The following is a 24,273-nucleotide window of genomic DNA, read 5'->3' as shown; positions in this document are numbered from 1 at the left end:
AACTTTCATTCACTCAGGAGTGCCTCAGCCTGTTCAGTCATGTACCACAAAGCAAGTCCTGCCACTGTGGAGTGAAGGAAAATGCTTGTTTCTTAATCTCTAAAGTCTTGATGGGGGGAAATTATATGACATGTGGGATTTGTTCTAAAGACACGTACTCCAGGAAAAAAAGAATGGGGGTAGAGGAGGAACAGATAAAACAAGGTTGACAGAACACTGGTAACTGTTGGATCTGGTTGATGGGTATGGTGGGGAGGGAGCTGCCAAGCTATCCATTCCACTTTCATGTATGTTTGAAAATGTATATAATTAAGAGTTTAAAAACTTTAAAAAAAACCATGGCTCGATAATTGCTTAAAATAGATGGGTTACCAGCTGGGGTTTGAAAAGACTCTTACAGAGAGCTTTGTTAGGACAGGACAGGACCATACGCAAATGCCATGGGGTTCATACATTTGTCAGAAACGTTCTTTAACAAGAAAATTCTGGAGGCCAAAAGTGAATGATATGCGTCTAAGAATTCTGGCACAGGGGTTTTTAAAGGTTCAAAGAGGTTCAAAGTCCCCTAGAGGATCCACGAATGGGCAACAGTAGGTTAATAAACTGTAAATATTTGGTTCCACAGACCAATGTGTGTCTCTGGGGAGAGGATCTAAAGCTTGTATCAGGTTTATGAAGGGGTTGATAACCATCACCCTTCCTAAACATGCTCCCCCCAAGAAAAACGCCTTAAGACATATTAGGCATATTTCCACAGTTAGAAATAGTTTCCAAATAGAAGACATAACTATGAGTTAAAGATAAGGACAAAAATGTTATGAAATAGTGTGACTTTATGACAAGGGCAGTACACCTTGGTTGTGACTAAGTATGAGCAGGTAACTGGAGGGTTAGGCATTCCAAGAAGGGCATAAGGAACAGCCAGTCTCCAGTTTTCCCTCTCATTCCTAAATTCAGAGCATGTTAGATGTTTCTTTGTTTCTCTTACTTATCAGGAATCCAGAGTCTAACAGTTCTGTCTCTTGAAGCAGATGCCAGTAAGTTTCCAAGCGGAGAAAACTGCACGCTGGTTACAACATCCTTGTGACCCACGTATCTGAAAGCTCTAGCTTGCGGCTTGAAATTCCATAGCATGAGAAACGTATCCCAAGAACCAGTAGCTATCAAGAAACAGAAGAACAAAACCACTGTGTGTTAAAAAGCAAAGTAGGCATGTCTCATTACAATGGGCAGCATATCTAATAACCAGACATCCAGGCAACAGAGGGGCTGGGGGTTGTAAGTCTGACAGGTAATGGCAGAAATATTTGTAAAAGAAACCCAAAGCCACATCACTAATATGTAAGCCTCGTTGCGTCCTGCGTAGTCACACAGCAGGATTACTGGCTCCTGTTTTGGTTAGAACTCGGTGACTATTCACTAGAAGAAGACAGCACAATATAACAGAGACATAGGACTGGGAGTCAGTTCTGTCTCTCACGGTGACTGGGAAAGCAACTTACCTTCTGTGTCATACGGACGGAATGCTCTTCCTAAGAGGGCTAAATGACATGACTTTAAAAAACTGTGTATGTGGACACCATTTCACAGTTCCAGAACAGTCATAATAACAGTGTAAAGAACAGTAATATACTCATTACCAGACCCACCTGTTGTTACTATTTTGTGCTGTTCGGTTTATAATTTACTCCCGTGCTCACTCTCTCTTTCTGCACACAAGCGTGCATGTGTGCGTGCACACACGTACACAATTTTTTTCTTCCCGCACCATTTGGGGGTAAGTAAATACATCATCATGGCACCTTTATTCCTAAACACTTAAGTGTATTTTTCTAGATAAGAATAAAGATATTCTCTTACATAACAGTATCACAATAATCAACTTCAGAAAGTTTATCACTGGCAATACTTTAATCTACTGTTTTCTTGTTAATTGACCCAGTAATGTCTTTTATAGCTAGATAAAATGATCTTAAAGACTCTTTTTGCTCTGCTATGACATTGTACAATTAAGAAAAGAATCATGTGATTCAGACATCAGCTTAAGGCTTTAAGAAAAGGAAAACAAATGGAACCAGTGGTGGAAATAAATGCCTTGGACAAAGAATAAAGAAACAAATAAAAGATGGATCTAACTCTTGCCCCCAAAATAAATTTTATATATCCATGTAGCCCCAAAACAGCCCCAATGATAGAACCATGTCAATGAGAATCACTAAGTCTAGATCATAGAATATGTAGAAAAAAATACAACTTGATAAACTTGAAATATGATTAGTGTTACTGATAAGGAAAATACTAAGTCACTGAAAGCCTTTTAAGTTCCTGAGCTATCAATAAAATTCACTTGGACTTAGCCTACACATTGTTCCCATACGAAATACTTAAAGTGAGTTCATAAGCTGTATATTACCCCCATTTTTTTAAAGTACAAAAAGTTGATGCTCCATTATAGTTATCAAATAATTAAATAAATCATGGTTTGAATTATCTGGGGTTAATGTAGACAAAGTAGGGAGAACAACGAATTACCACATGTATTATACTTAGGACTCTATTTGAGTTCTAAGGTATTACACTGCAAACAAGATCTGCAGGAGGAAATAAGACACAACCTCTTACTCTTAAGGAATTGCAACAGAATAGGAGATAGTTCATTGTTATATGTTGTTACATGTTGGATTAATGTTTGAAAGGATATTCTTCCTTTCTGTGGCTTGCCTTTTCACTTGCTTAGTGGTATCTTTCAATGAAAAATATTTCTTGATTTTAGTACAAATTTTCATTCTTGTTCAGAGGACTTTTATATATTATTTCTTTTTTTCCTTCCAGTTTTGAGATATACATCATGAAATGACTACCAAAATAGGTCTAGTGAGCATCCATCATCTCATATTTTTCATTAAAGAAAGAGAAAAAAATGTTTTTCCCATGATGAGAACTCATGATTTACTCTTTTAACAACGTTCATATACAACATACAGCAGTGTTAATTATATTAATCACATAATTGTATTCCTAGTACTTCCAGTGGAAGCTTATACTTTTTGACCATATCCTTAATGTTCTTTGGGGTGATTAATGGTCCTTACCGAGGAAGGGGCATTTGAACAAAGAAATGAGGAGTAATCCAGGCTAAGTAGTGAAGAAAGAGCACTCTGGGCAGAAAGAACCCCATGTGCGAGGGCCTGAGACAACAATGCACTTGGAAGCCTGAGAAACAGCAAGGAGACCAGCATGTCCAGAGGGGAGGGGAGAAAGAGAACCGTGGAAGCGAGGAGAAAGCAGATGCTGGCAAAGGTAAGGAGCCTTGGTGAGGGGTGTGTGTTTAATTCTAAGCCATTGAAGGACTCTGAGCAGGGGGATCTTGAGATCTTATTTAGGAAAACTGCCACTCTGACAGTGACAAAAGGATGGTTTTTACAAAACATTACGTTGGGTCAACTGGTTATTCTTTCATAAGGAAAAAAAATGTATCTTGACTCCTACACTTTATACTATACACAAAAATAATTACATGCAAATTGCAGATCTAAATGTGATAGGTAACACAATAAGCTTTTAGAAAAGGGCAAAGGAGAGAATTTTCATGGCCTCTGGGGTAGGCAAAGATTGCTTAAACAGGACATGAAAAATACTAACCTACTAAAATTACTACAGGAAAAGAATGAAAATTTGTACTAAAATCAAGAAATATTTTTCATTGAAAGATACCACTAAGCAAGTGAAAAGGCAAGCCACAGAGAGGAAGAATATACTTTCAAACATTAATCCAACATATAACAAAGAATACATAAAGAATCCTACAAATCAATATGGAAAGGCAAAAGAACACAATAGGCAAATAGGAAAGGGCTTAAACAGTCAGTTCATAAAGGATATTCAAATGGCCAAATGGCTGACACATATGAAAAAGTGCTCAAATCCATTAGTCACCAAGAAAGTACAAGTTAAAACCACAATGAGCTATCAGTACACAGTTAACAGAATGGCTACAATAAGAAAGATAAATAACACAAACTCTTGGTGAGGATGTGGAACAACCAGAACTCTCACATAATGCGGTGGTTATAACCCCACTTGGAAAATTGTCTTGAAACCCACTGTAGCTGAATGTGCACTTACCATGTGACTCAGCGATTCCACTCCTAGATATATACCTACAGAAATTTGTATGCATGTTTAGCAGAAGTCATGTACAGATATGTTTGTGAAACTACTATTCAAAGTAGATCAAAACTAGAAACTCAACTATCTATCAAAGTAGAACGGTTACATAAGTTGTGGTATATTCACACAGTGTACCTACTGTGTCCTGAAATTTCATTTATATGAAGAACAAGCAAACCTGATCTGTGGAGTCAGCACAGAGATTATGTGGGTGGCAGAGAGGGATGATAAAGGCTAGAAGGGAGCACAAGGGGCTTCTGAGGGGACTGGTAATGTTGTTTCTTGCTCTGGGTGTTGGCAAAATGAGCATGTCACACTGTGAAAATTCAGCAAGTTGTCCAATTGTGGTACATATCTTATACATTCAATAAAATGTTTAAACAAAACAAACAACTCTCACTCTGGCTGTTGTGAGGAGTATACACAGGGGAAGAAGAAAATCTATTAGGAGACTATTGCAATAATCCAGCCAGGAGAAGGTGGTGGTGTGGTCTAAGCAGAAGGCTGTGGAAGTGGGAGTGGTGCCAGAGAACAGGTTCTTGTCTAGCACAGGAAAAGAATTCAAGAGCAAGACACAGTAAAGTGAGAGCAAGTTTACTTAGAGAGATATACACTCCACAGACAGAGTGGGGTCTGACTCACTCAGAAGGGGAAACAGCTTAGGAGATACATACTTCATAGGCAGCATGTGGGCCATCTCCAAAGGGTGAGAGGGAGAGAGACTAAGAGGTGTGGAGGTGTTTAAAACAAAAGTAGATGCGTACTCCACAGAGTGCGGTCCATCTCAGAAGGCAAGAGAGAGAGAGCGACCATGAGGTGCAGAGTTGCTAGTTATTATGAGCTCATTAATTTCATATGCTAATTAGCATATGATTAGCATATGGAATAGGAGGATTATTCCAACTACTTTGGGGGAGGGGGAGGGATTTCTAGGAATTGGGCTCCCAACCACTTTTTGACCTTTAATCGTCAGCCTAGGGGCTATCTTGGTGACTGTGGCTGTGCCATGAGGCTCAAGGTCTACTGGAAGTTGAATCTTCCACCATCTTGGTTCTAACCAGTGTGTCCTGTCCTCAATGCTGTGTTATTCCTTCAGTGGTTGTGCCTTGCCCCCTTCCCCCCGACTCAGGAGAAGTGATCAGAACCAAGATACATCGTAAATGGAGAGTCCGCAAGGCTCGCCAATACATTAGGTGTGAGGGAGAGAAAGAGAAAAGAAAACAAGGGTGCCAGCTTTTGGCCTGGGCACCCAGGTGAATCTTAGAGACATTTAATGAGATTAAGGCATTTAAAGTATTAAGGAAAATAATACTTGTAAGACGTGCCTGGCACACAGAAAACACTCAAATGTAGCTATTATTGCTAGTTTTAGTTTTTGTTACTGTCAGCACCAGCCATCTAGATAAATACATTAAGGACTGGAAACTGGAAGAGCTCACTCAGGAAAGGAGTCTAGATGAAGGAGAGGATGAAGGTACTTAACCTGGAGATAAGGAAGAGCAAAGGAAGGAGCCATGAGTAAAGTCGGAGGGGCAAGGGGACCACGGTGTCCAGGAATTCAGTACGTGTTCCAAAAGGGTGGCAAGCTGTGTCAGGTGCTTCGGAGAGATTTAGTAAGATCAGGCCTGAACAGGACAGGACCAGTGATATAATTTGTGGGGTCTAGTGTAAAACATAAATCTAGGGGCCCTTGCAGAAGAATCATTAAGAATGTCAAGACAGTGATAGCAGAGCATTAAACAAGTGTAGGACCTACACAGGTCATTTGCCCAAGAAGCCGGCCGTTGGCCAAATGCTGGTTTGGCAGTAAGAATTGTTTCAGTGAAGTGGTGGGATCAAAGCTGGAATGATGTGGGCTGAGGAGAAAATGGGAGAGAGGCAGTAGAGAGAGATAATGATTCATTAACTCACTGAAGGTTTACAGGGTCGCTAATAATCAACATGGCAAGGCAGGAAAAAATAGTATTATAGGATCCTGGTGAAGCAATAATGAATTGGAAGGGAAGGGGACAGTGGGATGAGAATATGGTGCTTAACCGAGAAGGTGACACAGGACTTGAGCCTTCACATATTTTGGCTGAAAAGGAAAAGGGTATCTTAACCATAGTGGATGCTCCAAAATCATAAATTTAGAGTTGATGGCTACATATTCCTATTAAAGCAACACTTGCCATTATCAGCACGAGGTTCACTAAAGAGAAGAGACTGAGAGGGCAGGATGAACACATGAGTTAAAGGACAGACAGGACAGCCAAACCTTAGAGCGAGGTGGTATTTCCAAGCCCTAATAATTATGAAACTCCAGAGGCAGAGATGTGCCAGTTAGAGCTGTGAGGTTCAGGCTACATTCCACCTTTTCTTCCAAATCTCAAGAAAACAGAAAAAAGACCAACAATCTACAAAAACCCCATGAATGCATTCTTATTAGAAACCATGAAAACCAACACTGAACTTCCCCCTTACTTCCTTATCCTTGCCCCGCCAAACCCTTATACCATGATGATAGAAGGTATTTGATTATTGGAGCCAGTTCTGCACAGTGTCAACTTGGAATTTGCTTTCATACATTTTCAGGGAGCCACACCCTCTATAAACATTACCACATCATTCAGAATGTCAAAGCTTGTACCAGTCGTCATCTGACTGGTCTATTTTGAGATAAAATGTCAAAGGGAGAAAATTAAGAGAAAAGTTTAACTGGTAATCTACCTATTTAAAAAGAATTTATTTATAGTCTATAACAATAATCCATTATTTCAAGAAATCCTCACTAGGACAGAAGAAAGAACAAAGTCCATGCTCACGTAAGCCAGTGCCACGTTTCTGGAGGTGACAATAAAGAGAATGCAAATGGTTTGCTCTCCATAATGTCCAAAAGGCCAACAGTTATTGCGACGCCAGAAGCAGCAATAACTTCAGTCAACCCGAGCTCTCTCACTGATTTAACCAAAATCAACTACAGTTAATTAGAGGTTTGCTCTGTGAGGAGTATCTTTTTCTGGAAAGAAATGGCACTGCCTCCAATTTCTGCATTTGTTGTTAAGTTATCTTTTCTATTGGTCATAAATGTATATGATACAGAATTCCAATATTACAAGAGTATTTACCAAATTTCCGTCCATCCCTCGGCCACCCGGTCCCCCTTCCTGAAGGCATTTTCTTGAATATTCTAAGAGAAAATGAGTATCCTCTCTCCTGTGTGCTTAAATATGAGTCTAATCATGTTGTTTTTTTAGGTCATTTTTATTTTTTCTTTCAGTTTTATTGAGGTATAATTTGATAGACCTCACTGTATGAGCTTAAGGTGTACAGCATAATGACTTGACTTAGATATACCATAAAATGATTACTATAACAAGTTTAGTGAGCATCCATCACCTCGTACGGATACAACATTGAAGAAATAGGAAAAAATGTTTTTCTTTGTGATGAGAACTCAGGATTTACTCTTCTAATACCTTTCATGTATAACATACAGCAGTGTTAATTATCTTTGTCATGTTGTACACTACATCCCGAGTACTTATTTATCTTATAATTGAAAGTGTGTAGCTTTTGACTACTTTCATCCAATTCCCCCTCCTCCCACTCTCATCTCTGGTAACCACAGATCTGATCTTTTTTCCTATGAGTTTGTTTGTTTTTGAAGCATAACTGATCTACATACAACACTGTGTTAGTTTCTGGTACATGACATGACATAGTGATAGGATATTTCTATACCTTTCAAAGTGATCACCACAAGTCTAGTTGCCATCTGGCACCATACAAAGATATTACGTTATTTTTTATACAAATGGTAGCATAGCATTCCTGTCATTCTGCATTTTGCTCCCTATCCTCCCCTCCCCAGCCCACTTAGAATTACGTACAGGAGATCATGCTTCATCAACACAGAGAGCAGCCTTATTCTTTCCCCACTAATTTTCGATAATTTTTTTATTAAAATATAGTTGATTTACAATGTTGTGTTAGTTTCCAGTGTACAGCAAAGTGATTCAGTTATACATATATATTCTTTTTCATATTCTTTTCCATTATAGTTTATTATAAGATATTGAATATACTCCCCTGTGCTATACAGTAGGACCTTGTTGTTTATCTATTTTCTATATAGTAGTTTGTATCTGCTAATCCCAAACTCCTAATTTAGCCCTCTCTGACCCTTCCCCCTTTGGTAACTGTAAGATCACTTTCTACGTGAGCCTGCTTCTGTTTTATAGACAAATTCATTTGTATCACATTTTAGATTCCACGTGTAAGTGATACCATATGATATTTGTCTTTCTCTGTCTGATTTACTTCACTTAATATCAATCTCTATGTCCATCCATGTTGCTGCAAATGGCATTATTTCATTCTTTTTATGGCTGAGTAGTATCCCACTATATATATACATTTATATCCACACCATAACTTCTTTATCCAATCACTGGTGGGGCCAGTGGTGCTCTGGATACTGTGTCTGACTACAGATCAGAAGATTCTGATAAATTTTTATTGTGGTAATTTCAAGCTTACAGAATAGTACAAGATAGTACAAGAAACACCTGTATCTTCTTTACCTTGGATTTTGCCATCATTGTCCATTTGCTTTATTATTGTCTCTCTACATAAACACTTTTATAGATGCATATTTTTTCTTACCTATTGGAAATCAAGTTAGAGACATAACGTCTCTTTAATACTAAACACTTCAGTACGTCTTTCCTAAGAAAAAGGACATTTACTCACATAAACCACAGTATAATTAACAAAATCAGGAAATTAAATACTATTTAATAGATTATTATCTCATCCACAGCACATATATGGACTTTGCCAATTATAGCTATTTTCTCTAATTCATGATATAACCCAGAACATGCAGGACATTAATTGCCATGTGTCTTTAGTCTCCTGTAAAATAAGAGGAAAATTTTATAGATCACTCTTGGTCTTGCTATTTTTGAGGACTGAAGACCTATTATTTTTGTAGCAAGTTCATCAATGTTTTTCCTGATGTTTCCTTGTCATTAGATTCAGGATATCCATTTTTGACAAGAATGCCACAGAAATTATGTTGTGCCCTTATCAGTGCATCTTATTAGGGTACACGTGGTACCTGTTTGTCCTAGTATTGGTGAGATTAACTTTGATCACTTGGTTTAGGTGGTTTTTGCCTTGTAATGTTAAAATTTTTCTCCTTTGTAATTAATAAGCTTTTTGTAGGGAGATACTTTAAACTATAAAAATATCCTCTTCCTCAATTAACTGTCATTCACTTAATCTTAGCATCCTTCAATGATTTTCCAACCCACAATTTTCCTATAATTTACTAATTAATGCTTAATTAATGAACTAATATTTAAGTTGTTAACTTATTATTTTAAGGAAGAATCTCTTTTTCTCCATTTATCTATTTATTCATTTACTTGCTTATGTCAATGTGGACTCATAGATTATTTTACTCAATGGGTTATAATTCAAAACTATCATCTGACTCATATTGTTCCAGATTTGGCTAGCAAGAGCCCCTTAAGGCTGGCCTCGGTGCCCTTCTGATGTGCATCCATTATTCTTTGAGTACTTTATTATTTCTAGAATTCCAAGATGTTCTAAGATGCACTTTCCCTGTGCCAGCCCTGGAATTGGCCATTTTCCCCTCAAGAAGCTCTGATTCCTTTTAATACAGAATGGTATTCAGAAACCAAGATCTGGAAACTATGTTTCCTCATTGATACTGGTGTGTCAGTGAACAGAGCTAAGAAATAAGATATAAACAGAAATCTCGGCACACAGAACTAAGAAGTTGGATATAAACAGAAAGCTGTATCTATCCATAGGGAGAAATGAAGATAAAGATACTAAAAATTATGAGTTCACGCTGATAACTCCACTTCCAATCTAACGCCACAGAACACATGCCAGCCCTCCCTGTTCTCACATTTACACAGTAAAAAAACCTGGCTCCCATTACATTCAATATATTTCTGTTCAAGTGTTAAAGTACACACTTTCAGAACCACCCACCCATCCACACCACGGCAGAAAGCAATCCTACTAACTAGAGTTCAGGGTGCAGTTTTACTCCTTTGCGATCTTGTCAGACTTGGTTTTATCCGTTGTCAGAGTGGATCTCCTTCAGGTCTGAATTTAGTTTTCAGGCATGCCCTTTATTTCAGGTGTGGTCCTGATGCCCAAGGCCTGTCTCCCTGGTGTCTCAGCTGAGGTGCTTGGCCGGATTTCCCCCTTTGTCCCAGCTAGAGCTGTAGGGACTTCCAGCCCTGCATGGTCACTGGGATCACCAGTCCTCCTCCAGCCCGGCAGAAAGTGACCTCTGCTAGACCTCACAGACCCTCAACCTAAACCTCAGCCAAACCTCACCTGTGGCCGCCTTCCCCACTCAGCAGCAACTTCTCAGGAATCCTGCCACACATTTCAGCCCCGTCACAGCCAGAACTATAACTTCTGGTGCCTCAGCTCGGCCAGGCTGTCACCACCTCTCTGCTGTGCAGCACGAAGAGTGCCCCCAGGGAGAAAGCCAAGGTGACTGAGTGGGGCTCACCTTGTGTTTCCTTCTTGCAAAGAGCACAGCTTCACATTCTCTGTTGCTCAATGCCTGAAAACAGCTGCCTCCTATATTCTCATTTTACAGTTGGTTTCAGCTGGAGAGCAAGTTTGGTTACCAGCTACTGTCATGACTGGAGGCAGAAGTCTGCCTTAGCCTTTTCAACAGCTGCATAGTATTCCATGGTGCAGCTATCCCTTAATTTATTTAAACTGTCTACACTATTTAGGTTGTTTAGGGTCTTGTAATTTTACAAATGATGCTGTGATGTACATGTGTCGTTCCTGACATGTGCATGATACCACTGTGCTAAATTCCCAAAAGAATTACCGATGGCTCAGAGTACATATTTTAGAATTTACTAAAAAGTTCCATGTACATAATATAGTATCTCTCACAGCTTTATAAATTTGGAGTATATCCCTCTCAGGCCTTTTCATTCCATATTCAAGAGAGTTCTAATAACTCAATCACATTGATACAGAAATTCTTGAATTTTTCAGTTATTTTGGAAGTCCTTCAATATATTTTCTACCCTCATTATGTCCTACTTTAAAATCCACCACCACAATGAACCTCAACTGTGTAGTTTGAGGTCTCTATGCTTTTGTACTTTCTGTTGCATTTCTAGATTCATGCTGTTCTTTGGGTCACAACAGAAACACTGGATCACCTTCTTCAGGGAAATATAAACAAGGAAATCTTCTAAGGAAATCTACAAGAAGGAGTTCACCATAAACATTTTTAAGAAGAGAAAATGTAATACCCAGGCACACACATCCATAACCAGACGGCAATACGGGAGAGGGCTGCGTAATAGAATGGCAATATTCTCATCATCACTAGATAAACGTTAATGCCCTATGCAGTACTTTCAGAATTAGCTGGTACTATCCAAGCACTGTGCAATAATATAATTTAGTGGTGGCACTAACTTGAAATTCCTCTGCCCTGAATGAGGGAATAATTTTCCTGCTACCTGACACTAAGTAATTAACTTGGTAGTGTAAACAGAGTCTCAATGGAGTTGTGGTTCCTTTAAAAAATAATCTTTAGTAATGACATTCTAAAGAAATTTAACTTGTTCAAACCCATATCTTGATGAGGACTGACAATCACAGCAACACAAACTCTCGCTGAGTTGTGACTACGGGCCAAGTACTCTGAAGAACTTCGTAGGCATTCTTTCACTTAACCCTCACAAAGCAGGTAACTATCATTATCCCTCTTTCATGGATGAGGAAACGAGGCTTGGTGACGTTAACTGACCTGCCCCCAGTCACGCAGGATGGAAAGTTGCAGAGCTCCAAGGATAGCCCAGTTCTATCCGACTCCAAAGCCTGGGCATTTAACCAAGAACCCAATGATTTGAGAAGCACTAGGGATTTACGGATTATCTCCATTAGAATTACTGGGGACCTTGTTATAAAAATGCGTATTTCTAGTAAGTTACATTCTTTAGAGTGAGACCTAGGAATCTGAACTTGTGAACACTTTCTCAGTTAATTCCGATGTACGTCGAAATCTGAGAAACACTGCACTCTGCAACTGCCTCTCAGTGCACTCTGGAGATTACTTTAGCACTTGGGACTAATATTTTAAACTATAACAGTATATAAAGCTGCTGCACAGGCTACCATCAAGAACCATAACAGAAAAAGAACTTCTGGCAAAGTTTTATGGTGGTTTCACTGTGAGGAAAATAACTTAAAAATTCCAAATTCCATTCTGTTTCTCTTCAGTCAGAACAAGGAAAAATAAATTTGTACTTTACCATCAGTTAGTCTATAAACATCCCATAGGTTAACAGGGATTGAGTCAATGACAGGGTAACCCAGAGGGCAAAGGCGGGGGGGTGACAACTTCAACGTTAAAATTACGTAATTTTAAATGGAAACTTCTAAAATGTAGCTCAGATTATGCAAATCATGTGAAAATACTTTCAAACTCTTCTAAAGTTTGTATAAACTTGACTGCAGCCCTCTGGGGAACTGGCCTAATGGAAAGAGTGCAGCTCCAGAAGGTGACTGGAAATCGGGCTCAGCCAGGCTGTGCGGCTTACTGGCTACACACTTCAGCAAAGCTACTGAGCTGTCTGTTTTTGCCTCCATAAGGGAGGGCCTTTCACAGGTTATCGTTTCCTCCATCCTTTCCCCTCCTATCACCTCCCAAACTACCCTGTGAAACACAAGGGCCCATCACCTTCCAAGAGGCTATTGAGTGTAAATCCACCACACTTCATGCTCCGTGCCCCCTGTCATAGCCAAAAGTTTAAGCCTTCAGCCCCTCTGGTCATCAGTCGTCCTGCACTCATTCCATAATGCTCCGATATCCCCTTAGCTGACCCTGGGACCCAGGCCTTCTCTCCTTCCCCAGAGCTACTGCCGGGCCAGAGCAACACCCACCATGTGATCTCCCTTATAGATACAGCCTCCTCTCCAAAAGTCCCTCCTCCTACTTAACTACTCACACTTTGACTCTGCTTGGGGACATCAAGTTCCCTACAACCCTTTCAAGTGACAATCATTTTCTCTTTCCTGTTTCACCTACTTCAGCTCACAGTCTTTCTTTCTGTTCCAACTCTCTGTATTATTAGTTCCTTCAGCAGATACCTCACCCCAACAACATATAAAGCATGGTGGGTGCAGTGTGGGGAGTCCTAAGTAACAAAATAGGCAAAAACTCTACATGGGGAGCTTAAATTCAAGTGGAAAAGAGGGAAACAAGTCAACCTGCAGGCAAACATACCATTTTAAATCACGCTAAGAGACATGACAGATAAAGCAGGATGTCATAACGAGAATTTTGTGTGGGGGTAGAATACTTAATTCAGAGGGAGTGATCTGAATGGAGTGGCACTTTAAGCAGAGGCACAAAGGACAAGAGGGAGCCAGCCAAGCAGAGTGATGTGCCGAAGAACATTTCAGACCCAGGGACAACCAGGCCTCTCCAAAGACCTTTTCTTCCATGCTCCCTCAGCAACCCATTCCATGGTCACACCCTGGCTCCTGGCAGAACGAACACCTCCCTGACCCTTAACTGAACCCACCGTCCTTGGGCAACATGCTTTCCTTAGAGCCTTCTTGTTCAGCAGCTTCTATCTCATCCAGAACTCTAATCCACTGACCTACGTTCTCCACCGAGGCTCTCTTTTCACGATCTTCATTTCACTATCCAATTTATTCATCTTCATTTCTCTCCTAATCCAATTTATAATCCCTCTCTTACACGTATCTTCAATCCTTTGACTTTTCCTCCTTCCTTCAAATTCCCCTGGAAAAATTCCAGCCACTCTGCCTTTTCTTAGACTGTATCTGTGCCCGTGAGGACTGTGAGACACACCCCGGGAAGACTGGGAGCGCTGTAAATTCACGGTCACCAATTGCACATGGGTCTTCCACACTGCCCAGCAGTGCTCAGCTCTTTAACTCCCTCCCCAACTCTCTCTAGTGACTATTTAGTATCTTCTCCCCTCTTGTCAACATTTGTACCCTGCTCTATTCACAGCTTGGCTGTCATGATACTCTATTATAATGGCTTTCCTTCCTATTTTCCCAACTACTCCTTCCTTGATTCTTTTGTTATCTCCTTTTCTGATATAAAAGCTGGAGATCTTCAGGACTCAGAAATGAGGCATTTGCCCTCATGATTCTATATTCTTCCCAGAGGACTTCACCTATTCCCATGACTTTATATACCATTTGTATGCTACTAACTCCCAAATTTCTCTCTCTCCCAGACCATCACCCAAGGTAGAGGACTGCCGCCCTAGTCTGAACCACCATCATCTCCTGCTGAGATTATTATATTACTATAATAGCTCCTAATTGATTTCTCTACTAACAGTAGTTCAATCTCCACGTAGTAACCAAAGGGAAATTTTTGAGGTATAAATCAAGTTGTGTCATTCCCTTATGTAAAATTCTTCAAAAACTTCCCACAACTGTCAGAACAAAACCTAAAATTTCATTTCCTGTGGCTGCCATAACAAATTAGCAAAAACTTGAAGGCTTAAAACAACAAATGGATTCTCTCACAGTTCTGGAGGCCAGAAGTCAAAATCAAGGTGTTGGCAGGACCACACTCCCCCTAAAGAATCCAGAGATTTCATTCCTTGCCTTTTCCAGCTTCGGGGGCCTTCAGGATCTCCTTGGCTGGAGGCTGTCATTCCAACCTCTGCCTCTGGCAGATAATTCAGTATGATCCTTGCTCGGGATCTTTGATCATGGGAACTGCAAAGACCTTTTCTTTCAAACAAGGTCACATTACAGGTTACAGAGATTAGGATATGGACACATCTTTTGGAGGGTCACCATTTAACCCATTATAGCCTCCAAGGATTTATGCAAGCTGCCTCTGTCTCCCCTTGCAATTTCATCTCCCAGAGCTCTCTTTCTTTCTTTGTTTACAGCTCTACCCATTCTGGCCTTCTTTTATTTCCTTGATCAACGGCAAGATCTTTCCCACCTTTGCATATGCTATTCTGCCTCTAGCCTTTGCCTACGCAACTTTCCTTTAAGGTCTTGAGTTAAATCTAACTTCCACACAGAAGTGTTCTTTGATCCCATAAACTGGTTATCATCCCTCAAAGAAGCCTGTTCCCTTTCTTCACAGCATTCAGCCATTTCCCTGTTTCGAGTTGTACCTGCACATGATTTGGATGTTTACTTGTTAAATTTGTCTCTGTCACTGGACCGTGAATTCCTCATACCACCATAAGAAGCACATCTGTTTTGTACACCTGTTTGTACACCCAAGCACCTGACACAGCAGAATTAACAACAACAAAAAAAGAGTACTAAGTAAACAGAGTACCTCCTATTCCTTTTTTGAACAGGATTAGGTAAGTGTAAGTAAATAGATTAGAATGGTGACCAGACAGCTGAGGACACTGCTGGCCTGCAGGTGACACTCCTCCCAGGCCAGCCTGGGGAAGTGATCAAGCTGGCACAAAAGGAAAAACAGTACCAGATTACTAGCAAGTTGGAAGGACCTTGGTAGACTTCAGTTCTGCCATAAACAACGATACACTTCAGGAACTCATTTCACCTTTTATAATAATATCTACCTCCTGTTGAAAGGGATTGATTCAAGTTTTTCTGAAATTTTAGGAAAAACTGATACAAACTGATTTCTACCTGCAGCCTAATAACAAGCTGGGAAATTCACATATATAACTTCCTTAATTCTGCTGAATTACAGAATGACTCAAGTATTAATAATAAATGTTGCTGGCCTGTTTTAAAGTCTAGAATGCTCAGAGGGACATAGAAAAGAGCAATCTTTCCTGCAAAACATGAAATTCTCCAGACTCTTTTTCTCCACCAAGGTTTTGTTTTGTTTTTTTTCTATTGCGGTACAATTCACACACCATAAATTCACCCTTTTGAAGTGTACAATCTCATTGTTTTGCCCAAATTCAAACAACCATTGTCACTAGTTCCAGAACATTCTCATCACCACTACCACATTCTCCAAAAAACCCATCCTCATTAGCAATCATTCTCTATTTCTTCCTCCCCCAGCCCCTGGAAACCACTAATGTCCTGTCTCTATGGATTTTCCAGTCTTTTTTTTTTTTACACTTATGAAATTGAAACAGAGAGATTAGATGATTTGTATAGGGTTACAGTCACTTAGAAACTTACTAGGAAGATTATATTTCTCAGTATTAGCAAGATCATAACACACGTATTTATAATAACCTTTAAAACTATATTAAAAAAATAAGATCAGTGAAAGTATATTCAGCTTGACTACACATACCCTGAAAGTGGCTGTAAAACATTTGATACATAAACAGAGCCCTTAGACTATTGATGCTCAGGCAATGTCAGGCTGGGAGAGGAAGGGCTGAAGGGCGTTAGGCAGGAATCATTAAAGAGGAAGAAAGATGCTACTGGTGGGCGGGAAATGCACTTAGGGACAGGGTGATGCAGAGAGAGGGATGAGGGAAATGTGAGGCTATGCAGTTTATAAGACAGACGTATTTCTTTTCAGACCAGGTTTTTAAATTTGTGCTAATGTACACAGGTGGCCACCTGCTTCCTTTTATAGTGCCCCCAGTGGGTCCCAGAGATCCCTGATCATTTCCAGTTTGTCTATGAGTAGTTAATGCATTAATAGTGTTAATACCAATTCAGAATACTTGCTCGTTAATGAGACTTTGCAAAATAATACAGGAGATTTGACTTTTTAAAAATCTTCTACTGTCTGCATTTTCAAATAAGTTAAACAATTACAAGCTTAACTTACTTCTGTTACCATCAACAAATGTGTACACAGGAGGAGTGATCCCATAGACTAAAATCATCAGAATCCATTTCTAAAAATTAGGCACACACTTTATTTCAAATGTCTTAATCAATATTGCAAACACCATTAACAAAAGGAAAAAAAGGATGGAAACCATTCATCACCCAGAAAAAAATTCATCATTCAAAAGAGATTAACCTGAACCTTAACATTCTTTGTGCTCATTTAAAAGTATTATTAAAACAGCAATTCAAAAGGACAAACAAGTCAAAGCTAAGTATTTTATTAATCAAAATTGAGACCCTTAGTTAATTAAAATTGAAACTAACTAAAAATACACAACTTAAAAATAACCTCCTGTCACCAACCTAGAAAAGTTTGATTTGCCAACATATAATGAATACTCAGGAGCCTACTGCTGGGTGCATAGACAGATTTTCTTTTACAAACAAGTTATTTTCACTTATAGAGATCTTGCAGATGATTAGATTACCATTAAAAAAAAAAGACTGCTAAAAATGCCTATTTAGGTAGTCAATCTATTCACAGAATTGGACGCTAAATGATATAGTGACCATTTAAAGTTGAAACTTCTTGTCTACCAAATTTTTACTAAAACTGCTTTTAAGCATGTAAATTAATTTAAAAGATCAACTCTTAATTATCTACAGCAAAAGAGAACTTTGGTACCAATAAATTAGAAGTAAGGAATCAAAATATATTTTGTTTGTAGTTTTACAGTGTGTTTTTGGACTTAAATCGGAAATGCCTATATATCAGATGCAAAAGTCTTGTTCTTCTTGTTCTTCACTTCCATTATTGTGAGGGATGAATGACCTACCTATTCCCAATTATTGATATAAATAAAACACTAGCCTAAATTTTCTTCCACAAAGATTAATGCGTCACACCCTGCAATTTAGGCAAAAAGTAAGTAAAGAACTAAGCGCTTTACTTCTTGGTGCTCCCTTTCCCTTTTGACAGGAGCAGTAAGATACCAGAATAAAAACAATTCCAATAAATACAACCAGAATATTTCAAATCTCCCATATGATAAGGGGCTAAGAAGAACAACAAAAATAAATAAAAGAGAAAGGGTGATTTTAAAAACAATAAGGCAGACTGAGCAAGGGGTGAGGGTGGGTTTAGGAGGGTATCTGCTACCAATCAACCCTTCTGCAAAATTCAGGGCCACGCACATTGCACGTGGAATTTGGACAATTCTTTGCTACATAACATATAGGAAGTTATTAACTCATTTTCACTTTAAGTAATATAAAAGAAACAAACTATTCAAAATCTGTAGCAATTTTACTTTTTGAAATGGTTATCCTAAAAATGTTTCCCAAATTTAAATTTTGCAAAAGTTCTACTCTCCAAGTCATCAGGTAGACACTGAAAACAACTTGTGAGTACTTGGACTGATTCTTTATGGAGCATGCATTTCTCATAAATCTAGACCAAAGTGAACTAACTGGAACTTAATTCTAAATTCAGCCTGTGCTTTCTGGACATAACATTAGAATAACAGTAAAAATAATTTTTTTAATTATGTTTACTTCTCAAATAATTTTGTTTGGGAATATTCATATTCTTAGCCCCAAAGACCACTTTTAGAGTTTGAAAGATTAAAGACAGAAAACAAAAATTGTTTCAGCAGTTGTCAAAATAAAAGGAATACAAACACTGACCATAACAACTTTCCACTCAGTCCAAAACAAACCACTTCAGTTGAGCTCAGCTCACTTAATTTTTAAAGCCACTCCCCTCTTCCAGCTTCATAACTGAACTGAACGTTGCTCAACATTACCTAGGTTAACAGGGAGGAGATAAAACCGTTGTAAAGACTGCACAGTGACTGACTGTAGAAGCGTAACATTCCAGAAGCTGGAGGGCTCTTTGAGATCTACCCAGACACGGATACTTCACGGATGAGAACACTGAGGCCCAAAAGATCTGACCAGAGGCACATTCATTCATTCATTCATTCACCCTCTTAACGACGGCTGCCTAAGTGCCAGGCTCCAGGCTAGGTGCTGAAAACGAGCTGGAAGGTAGCATCCACCATTAACAAGCCAGTCCTTCTCCCTTGTCTTAAAATCAATCCTTAAAAGTCCTTATCAGCAAGAACTCATAGAAGAGCTCGGCAGCCTTTGTGGAACAGGGCCCACTTTCAGTTTCACACATTTCAGTAAACATAGTTGGCCCCCACTGTGTTTACTTTAAGTGATTAAGCATTAACAAAGGGAAGCACAGTATTCTGAATGAGTCCCTCTCTCCAATACATTCATAGCTTAAGGAAGTGCAATCAGAAAATGCCCTATACACACACAAACAAGTTCACAGAGAGGACAGCTTACAACATCAGAGCAATATGAGGTATCCATATAGATCAGTTAAGTTCAAGAGCTCAAGTTTGCAAAGTATGGAATGTAAATATCTCCCATTTCATTCAGATGTGGGCATATTCTTCTGAGATGTCTGTATATTTAAAAGATCTCTAAACTCACATTCAAATTAACATCCGATGACACATATATGTCTAAACCAGGCCTTTCTCCTTAAGATTAACTTTCCTTGATTGCTCTTTGAGTAAAGGAAAATTAGAATTAAAAAAAAGAACAAAACCTAAAATTTAATGTGCTGGCTAAATGAAATTCAAATTCTATGTACAACCAAAGTAGCAATAGCTCAAACTGCACATTTCTGAGTTTTGTTAAAAAATGGGATGTGCAGTGAACTTACCCATCAACATAAATCATCCCTCATTGTGCCTGGACTTTTACAATCGTTAAGTCCAGCACTTAAATGTTTTCTATATCACAAGTCACAGTCAACTTCTTTAAGAAGTAAGAGACCGTATCGACAAGGCTCTTAAATGAAACAACCCATAAGTGAGGCACTTTGAAATATTAAACAGCAGCTCTCTGTGCACCCAGTTTCAGTGTTTTATACCAAAATAATCCACAGCTTTTACAGAGCTCTCACAGGTGACCACTGGGTGAACGCTGATAAAATAAATCTTCACTGACGCTCTCTGAAGGCTCTTTGACTTTCCTGAAGCTAGTATCAGCTTAGGACGAAACTGCCATTGTGTTCTTCTATTTCTCAAACTTCCAGATTTGATTTTTATCTAGAGCATCACAAGTTCTCATCTGAACATTAGGTCGGCCCTCAGGTGTCCGGTAAGAGCTAAGACACAGTCCTGAGTGGGGATGAAAAATGGTTCCATCTTCTTTAAAATGCCAAATAATGTTTGCTGGAACAGGAAACCCATCTTTGGGACAATTTTGCATTCCTACGTGATTTTTTTGCTCAGGAACCTCTGCACATAACTCTGTCACAGAATTAAACCTTATTTCTTTGTTTGAAGTATATTCAAAGAATTGATTGCCTCCTTGACCGTGGCATCCAAACAGTGAAAGGTTAGCACCTGTGGGGTTGTTGTCAGGAGAATTATAATCTAAACATTCAGAAGAGATCCCCATACTGCGAATAGCTCCATGCCAGCCTGGCCTATCCTCTGGAACATGTAGATTAGAAAACACATTTTTCAAATACCAGTCAAAGCTTTTGCACCTCAGCCGTTCTCGTAGTAATTTTCTTTCAGAAATGTCGCCATAAGCTTCCTTCCTTGCTGGAGGGTTTCGATTATAGAAGTGCTCTTTGTACTCGTCCATCCACACTTCCGCTGCCCGAGCAGTATTCTGTAGGAAATTGGGCCGAGCATAGGGTGCCCGCTTGGGGAACACGTGGCCCACGTGGGAACATGGGTGGATCTCCAGTTTACCTCCACACTGCCACACCCTAAAAGACAGCTCCAGGTTTTCACCTCCCCACACTTCCATCCCAGTGTCGTAAGTTCCAAGGTACTGAAAATATTGCTTGCTGACAGCAAACAGTCCTCCAGCCATGGTGGGTGACCTGATTGGGTCAATTCTCGATTTCCGCCTGTCCCTTTCATGTTTGGGGACAGAATGCCACTGGAACGTTAAACGCCAGTCAAAACCACCAATCATGGGCTCCCCAGTCTGCATATAGAATTCAAAAGTATTCCAATCAATGGTGTCTATGACAGGACAAACAATTGCTGTCTCATCTTCAGCGATCCTTTCCAAAAGTGGTTCCAACCAACCTGTATTACACTCACAGTGACAATCCAGGAAAGTGAGGACATCCCCAGTGGCAAAAGTGGCCCCAATCAGACGGGCCCTAACCAGACCCTCCCGCTTATTTGTCCTAATCAAGCGGACTCTATCGAGATTGCTGATATAAGTTTCAAGTTGTGCCTTCAAATAAACTCTGTCACTCAAGTCATCGACTAAGATGATCTCCTTCAAAAGGACTGCAGGAGAAGTTTCTAAAACACTGTGGATGGTGCGGAGCAAAGTCGACCAAGCTTCATTATAGAAAGCAATGATAACAGACGTGGTGGGCAGCCTCCTATAGTTAAACTTCTTGGATTTACACTCATACATTCTTTTATCCTCTATGTGGCGGTGCAGGGAAATCCTGTCGCTGAGGTAAATGTTAATGGCATATCTCTCAATGAGTTCTTCTTGCTGCTTCAGTTCACCCGTGTTGAGTTGAAGTTTGCTTGCTTTCCCCCATTCCCCAGTTGCGTGGGAATCTGCAGGGGGCTTCTCATAAAGCGGTCGAGACAAATCCACTGCCTCTTTCCCGGGGTCTGAGGACCGTCCTGGCCCCCGATCCCTGGCCAGGCCGGCTCCTGAGGAGGCATGGAAAGTGGAGACGGAGAGTTCCACCAGGAGATAGGCCACTGTTAAAAGCGCCAGCAGAAGGCAGCTTTTGCCTGCCCACGTCCACCTCACGGCCATCCGGATCCTCATGGCTGGGGCGCAGACGCGGACACCAGAGTCACCACGCAGGGGAAGGGCTGCCGAACCCGAAGCTAGAGTTCCCGGCTCAGGTAGGAACGAACTTCCAAGCAGGTCCCTCCTTTCATGCAGGCACTCGGCTCCCTTCCAGCCACGGGGGCTTCCCAGGGGTCACCTGGGGCCTCTCTGTGCTCGGCCTCCGGTACAGCCCCAACTCCTCTCTCCCCACTTCCTCCTGTTCGTCTCTCAACTTTTCACAAACTCTCCAGCCAACACCCCACCCTCCCGAGGCCGAGGACAAACCCCTCCCCTTTCCACCTACTCCCCCTGGTGTCTAATTCGCGAAAGTCCTCGGTCAGGTCCAGGCCTATAGGCGACTCTGCGGGGCCCGGCTGGAGGGGCGGCGGGGACGACCGGGGTGGCTCCAGCTCGAACCCACTCTGGCTCCGACTGCGTCTCCGAACGCTTTCAACACCACCCCCACCCACAGAGCCTCTGTGGTTCTCCCGGGGGCCAGCGTGGACAGGAGGCAAGGGTTCCGACAGGTTAAGCGTCTCATTACCCAAAGAAAAAAAGAATAAAACTTACCAAGTTGTTTGCCGTTGGGACTAAAGTCCACGGAGGTGATGGCAGCTTTGTGGCCCTTAAAATAACGCTCCAGAACGGGGTCCTCCTGGGAAGGAAAGTTGTCAAGTTTTGAAAGCAGGTGCAGACCTCGAATTGGGGGGTTCGGGGTTCAACGCTGTCCCCTCCCCCGGGGGCCGGCCCGGGAACGTCCTCATCCGCGGTGGGTGCGGAGCGGGAGCGTCCGAAGCGAGCACACGCGGCCGCCCCTACAGGGGGACGCCGAGGGCCAGCTACCCCCGCAGAGCCGGCAAAATCCTACACTCGCGCTTCCCAGAACCGAGCGAATGAGAGGGACCACCTGGGCAGCTTGACTGAAATACACGTTCCGGGGCCCCGCCCGCCGGCGCGCAGTCACAGGTGCGAGGCGGGGCCCCGGCTTCCGTACTTTTTGAAAACCTCCCCGGTGATTCTGACGCAGGCGCTCCACGAGAACCCTTAGAGAATTCCGGGGGCCATGGGGCTGCCCGGGCTGTCGGAGCTCCGAGACTCGGTGAGGAGCCGCCCGGGAGCCCGGCCAGGGCTCGGCGCTCCCGACGCCCCAGTGGCGGAGGATGAGTCGCGGGCGCCCCGGGGCGAGGAGCGAGGAGCTAGCGGCTCAGGGCCCGGCTGAGGACACCTGCCTCCATCTTCCGCCAGGTGCGGGCGCGGCACCGACCTGGCCCCCCCAGCCCACAGGACCGGCTCCGGGGAGGAGTCCCCCATCCCGTCCTTACCGGGGCGGAGGCCATGAGGGGAGCAGTCGGCTCCCAGCTCCTGCCGGTGGGGGGAACCGGGGGAAGGGAGGGGCCGGGGTAGGAGTGGGGACCGTGCGGTGCCCGGAACCGTCCGCCCGGAGCGGCAGCACCTCCCGGTCACTACAACAACGGCGGCCCAGTCAAACCCCGTGCTCCAGGCATGGCCAGCCGAGCCCCGAGGCTCCGCCGGCGCCGCAGCTGGCATGCGGGACGCCCCGGAGTCAGGTGCCTCCACACACCAAAGCCAACGTTTACTGCGACCCCCACCCACTCCGCTTGACACCCAGAAAGGGAGTAGTAACCGGAATAGAAAAGAGACAGATGTGGGGAGAAGGTACCGACTCTGTGATCGATGCAATCAGAGTTCTATTACGCGTTAAAGAGACAGGGCGCGCGAATTTCAAGCGGGTCCCAGACAGCTTGTTATAACCTGGGAAAGAGCTTTGATATGAAGTGGGGCAGCTTGCTATTTATTAATACACGCAAAGGAACTAAACCTCTGGAGGATAGGTTTGAATGCATTTAATCACTATTTTTCACACAATGCCCGGCGTCATATGCATGTAGATGCCGGATAAATGTGATGAACGAATGAATGGATGTTGTGCATCCACTTAATGTTTTTCTGCTGTGCGTTTGTTTCTACTCTAATCTGCTCATTTGCGCATGCTTTAGAGCAGCAAATTGATACAGCAACATATTTAACGTTTTTAGGAAAACTTAGAAACATGTATTTTGTTTGTTTAAAGATTAGGCTATATAGTAACTATAGCCATTTCTACAGTAGGCTTTCTTACACATAATATCATTTGAGCTTCAGCAACTACGAGGTTAATATAGTTACAAAATGTTACCAATGTCTACAAATTATAAACTTCATTCTTAGATATTTTACATATAATTATCAAAGATCACACATAGACAGCTCTTCCAGTTCCAAGTCCATATCCTCTTTTTACCCTGCCTCAAAGCATGAAGGGACTCAGCTGAAAATAATCTCTAGAATTAAGATTCCTGGCAGCACAAGATAGCAATAATAGACCACAGCTGGTAAGATACCCGTTCTATGCAAATGAAAGGTGTACTACACACTGAAATT

At 41.5% G+C, this 24,273-nt stretch overlaps 2 protein-coding genes across 5 annotated transcripts in view; both read right to left on the bottom strand.

Annotated features, from left to right (window-relative positions):
- POC1B (POC1 centriolar protein B) overlaps positions 1–23,314 on the bottom strand; it is an 85,086-nt gene extending 61,772 nt beyond the window's left edge. The window contains exons 1-3 of one of the 4 annotated variants that reach the window (XR_012510747.1): positions 23,154–23,314; positions 22,402–22,486; positions 989–1,160 (exon numbers count right to left, since the gene is read on the bottom strand). Coding sequence is in view for 2 of the 4 variants with exons in the window: in XM_074375313.1 (XP_074231414.1) it covers positions 989–1,160; positions 22,402–22,486; positions 23,154–23,168 (272 nt within the window). In the remaining 2 variants the exon portion in view is untranslated. The other 3 variants (XM_074375313.1, XM_074375312.1, XM_045514835.2) reach the window with 3 other exon arrangements.
- On the bottom strand, positions 17,243–22,101 carry GALNT4 (polypeptide N-acetylgalactosaminyltransferase 4). The gene has a single exon (XM_010952459.3). The coding sequence runs from the start codon at positions 21,823–21,825 to the stop codon at positions 20,077–20,079; it is 1,749 nt and encodes a 582-aa protein (XP_010950761.1). The 5' UTR covers positions 21,826–22,101; the 3' UTR covers positions 17,243–20,076.
- Positions 23,315–24,273: the final 959 nt, after the last annotated feature.

This window comes from Camelus bactrianus, chromosome 12, assembly GCF_048773025.1.
Source record: "Camelus bactrianus isolate YW-2024 breed Bactrian camel chromosome 12, ASM4877302v1, whole genome shotgun sequence".
In the NCBI taxonomy this organism is placed as follows: Eukaryota; Metazoa; Chordata; class Mammalia; order Artiodactyla; family Camelidae; genus Camelus; species Camelus bactrianus.
This window is presented reverse-complemented; position numbering and strand designations above follow the sequence as displayed.

Excerpts from the sequence above, each read along its gene's own strand:
- GALNT4 (XM_010952459.3), bottom strand. The coding sequence starts at position 21,825 with ATGAGGATCCGGATGGCCGTGAGGTGGACGTGGGCAGGCAAAAGCTGC.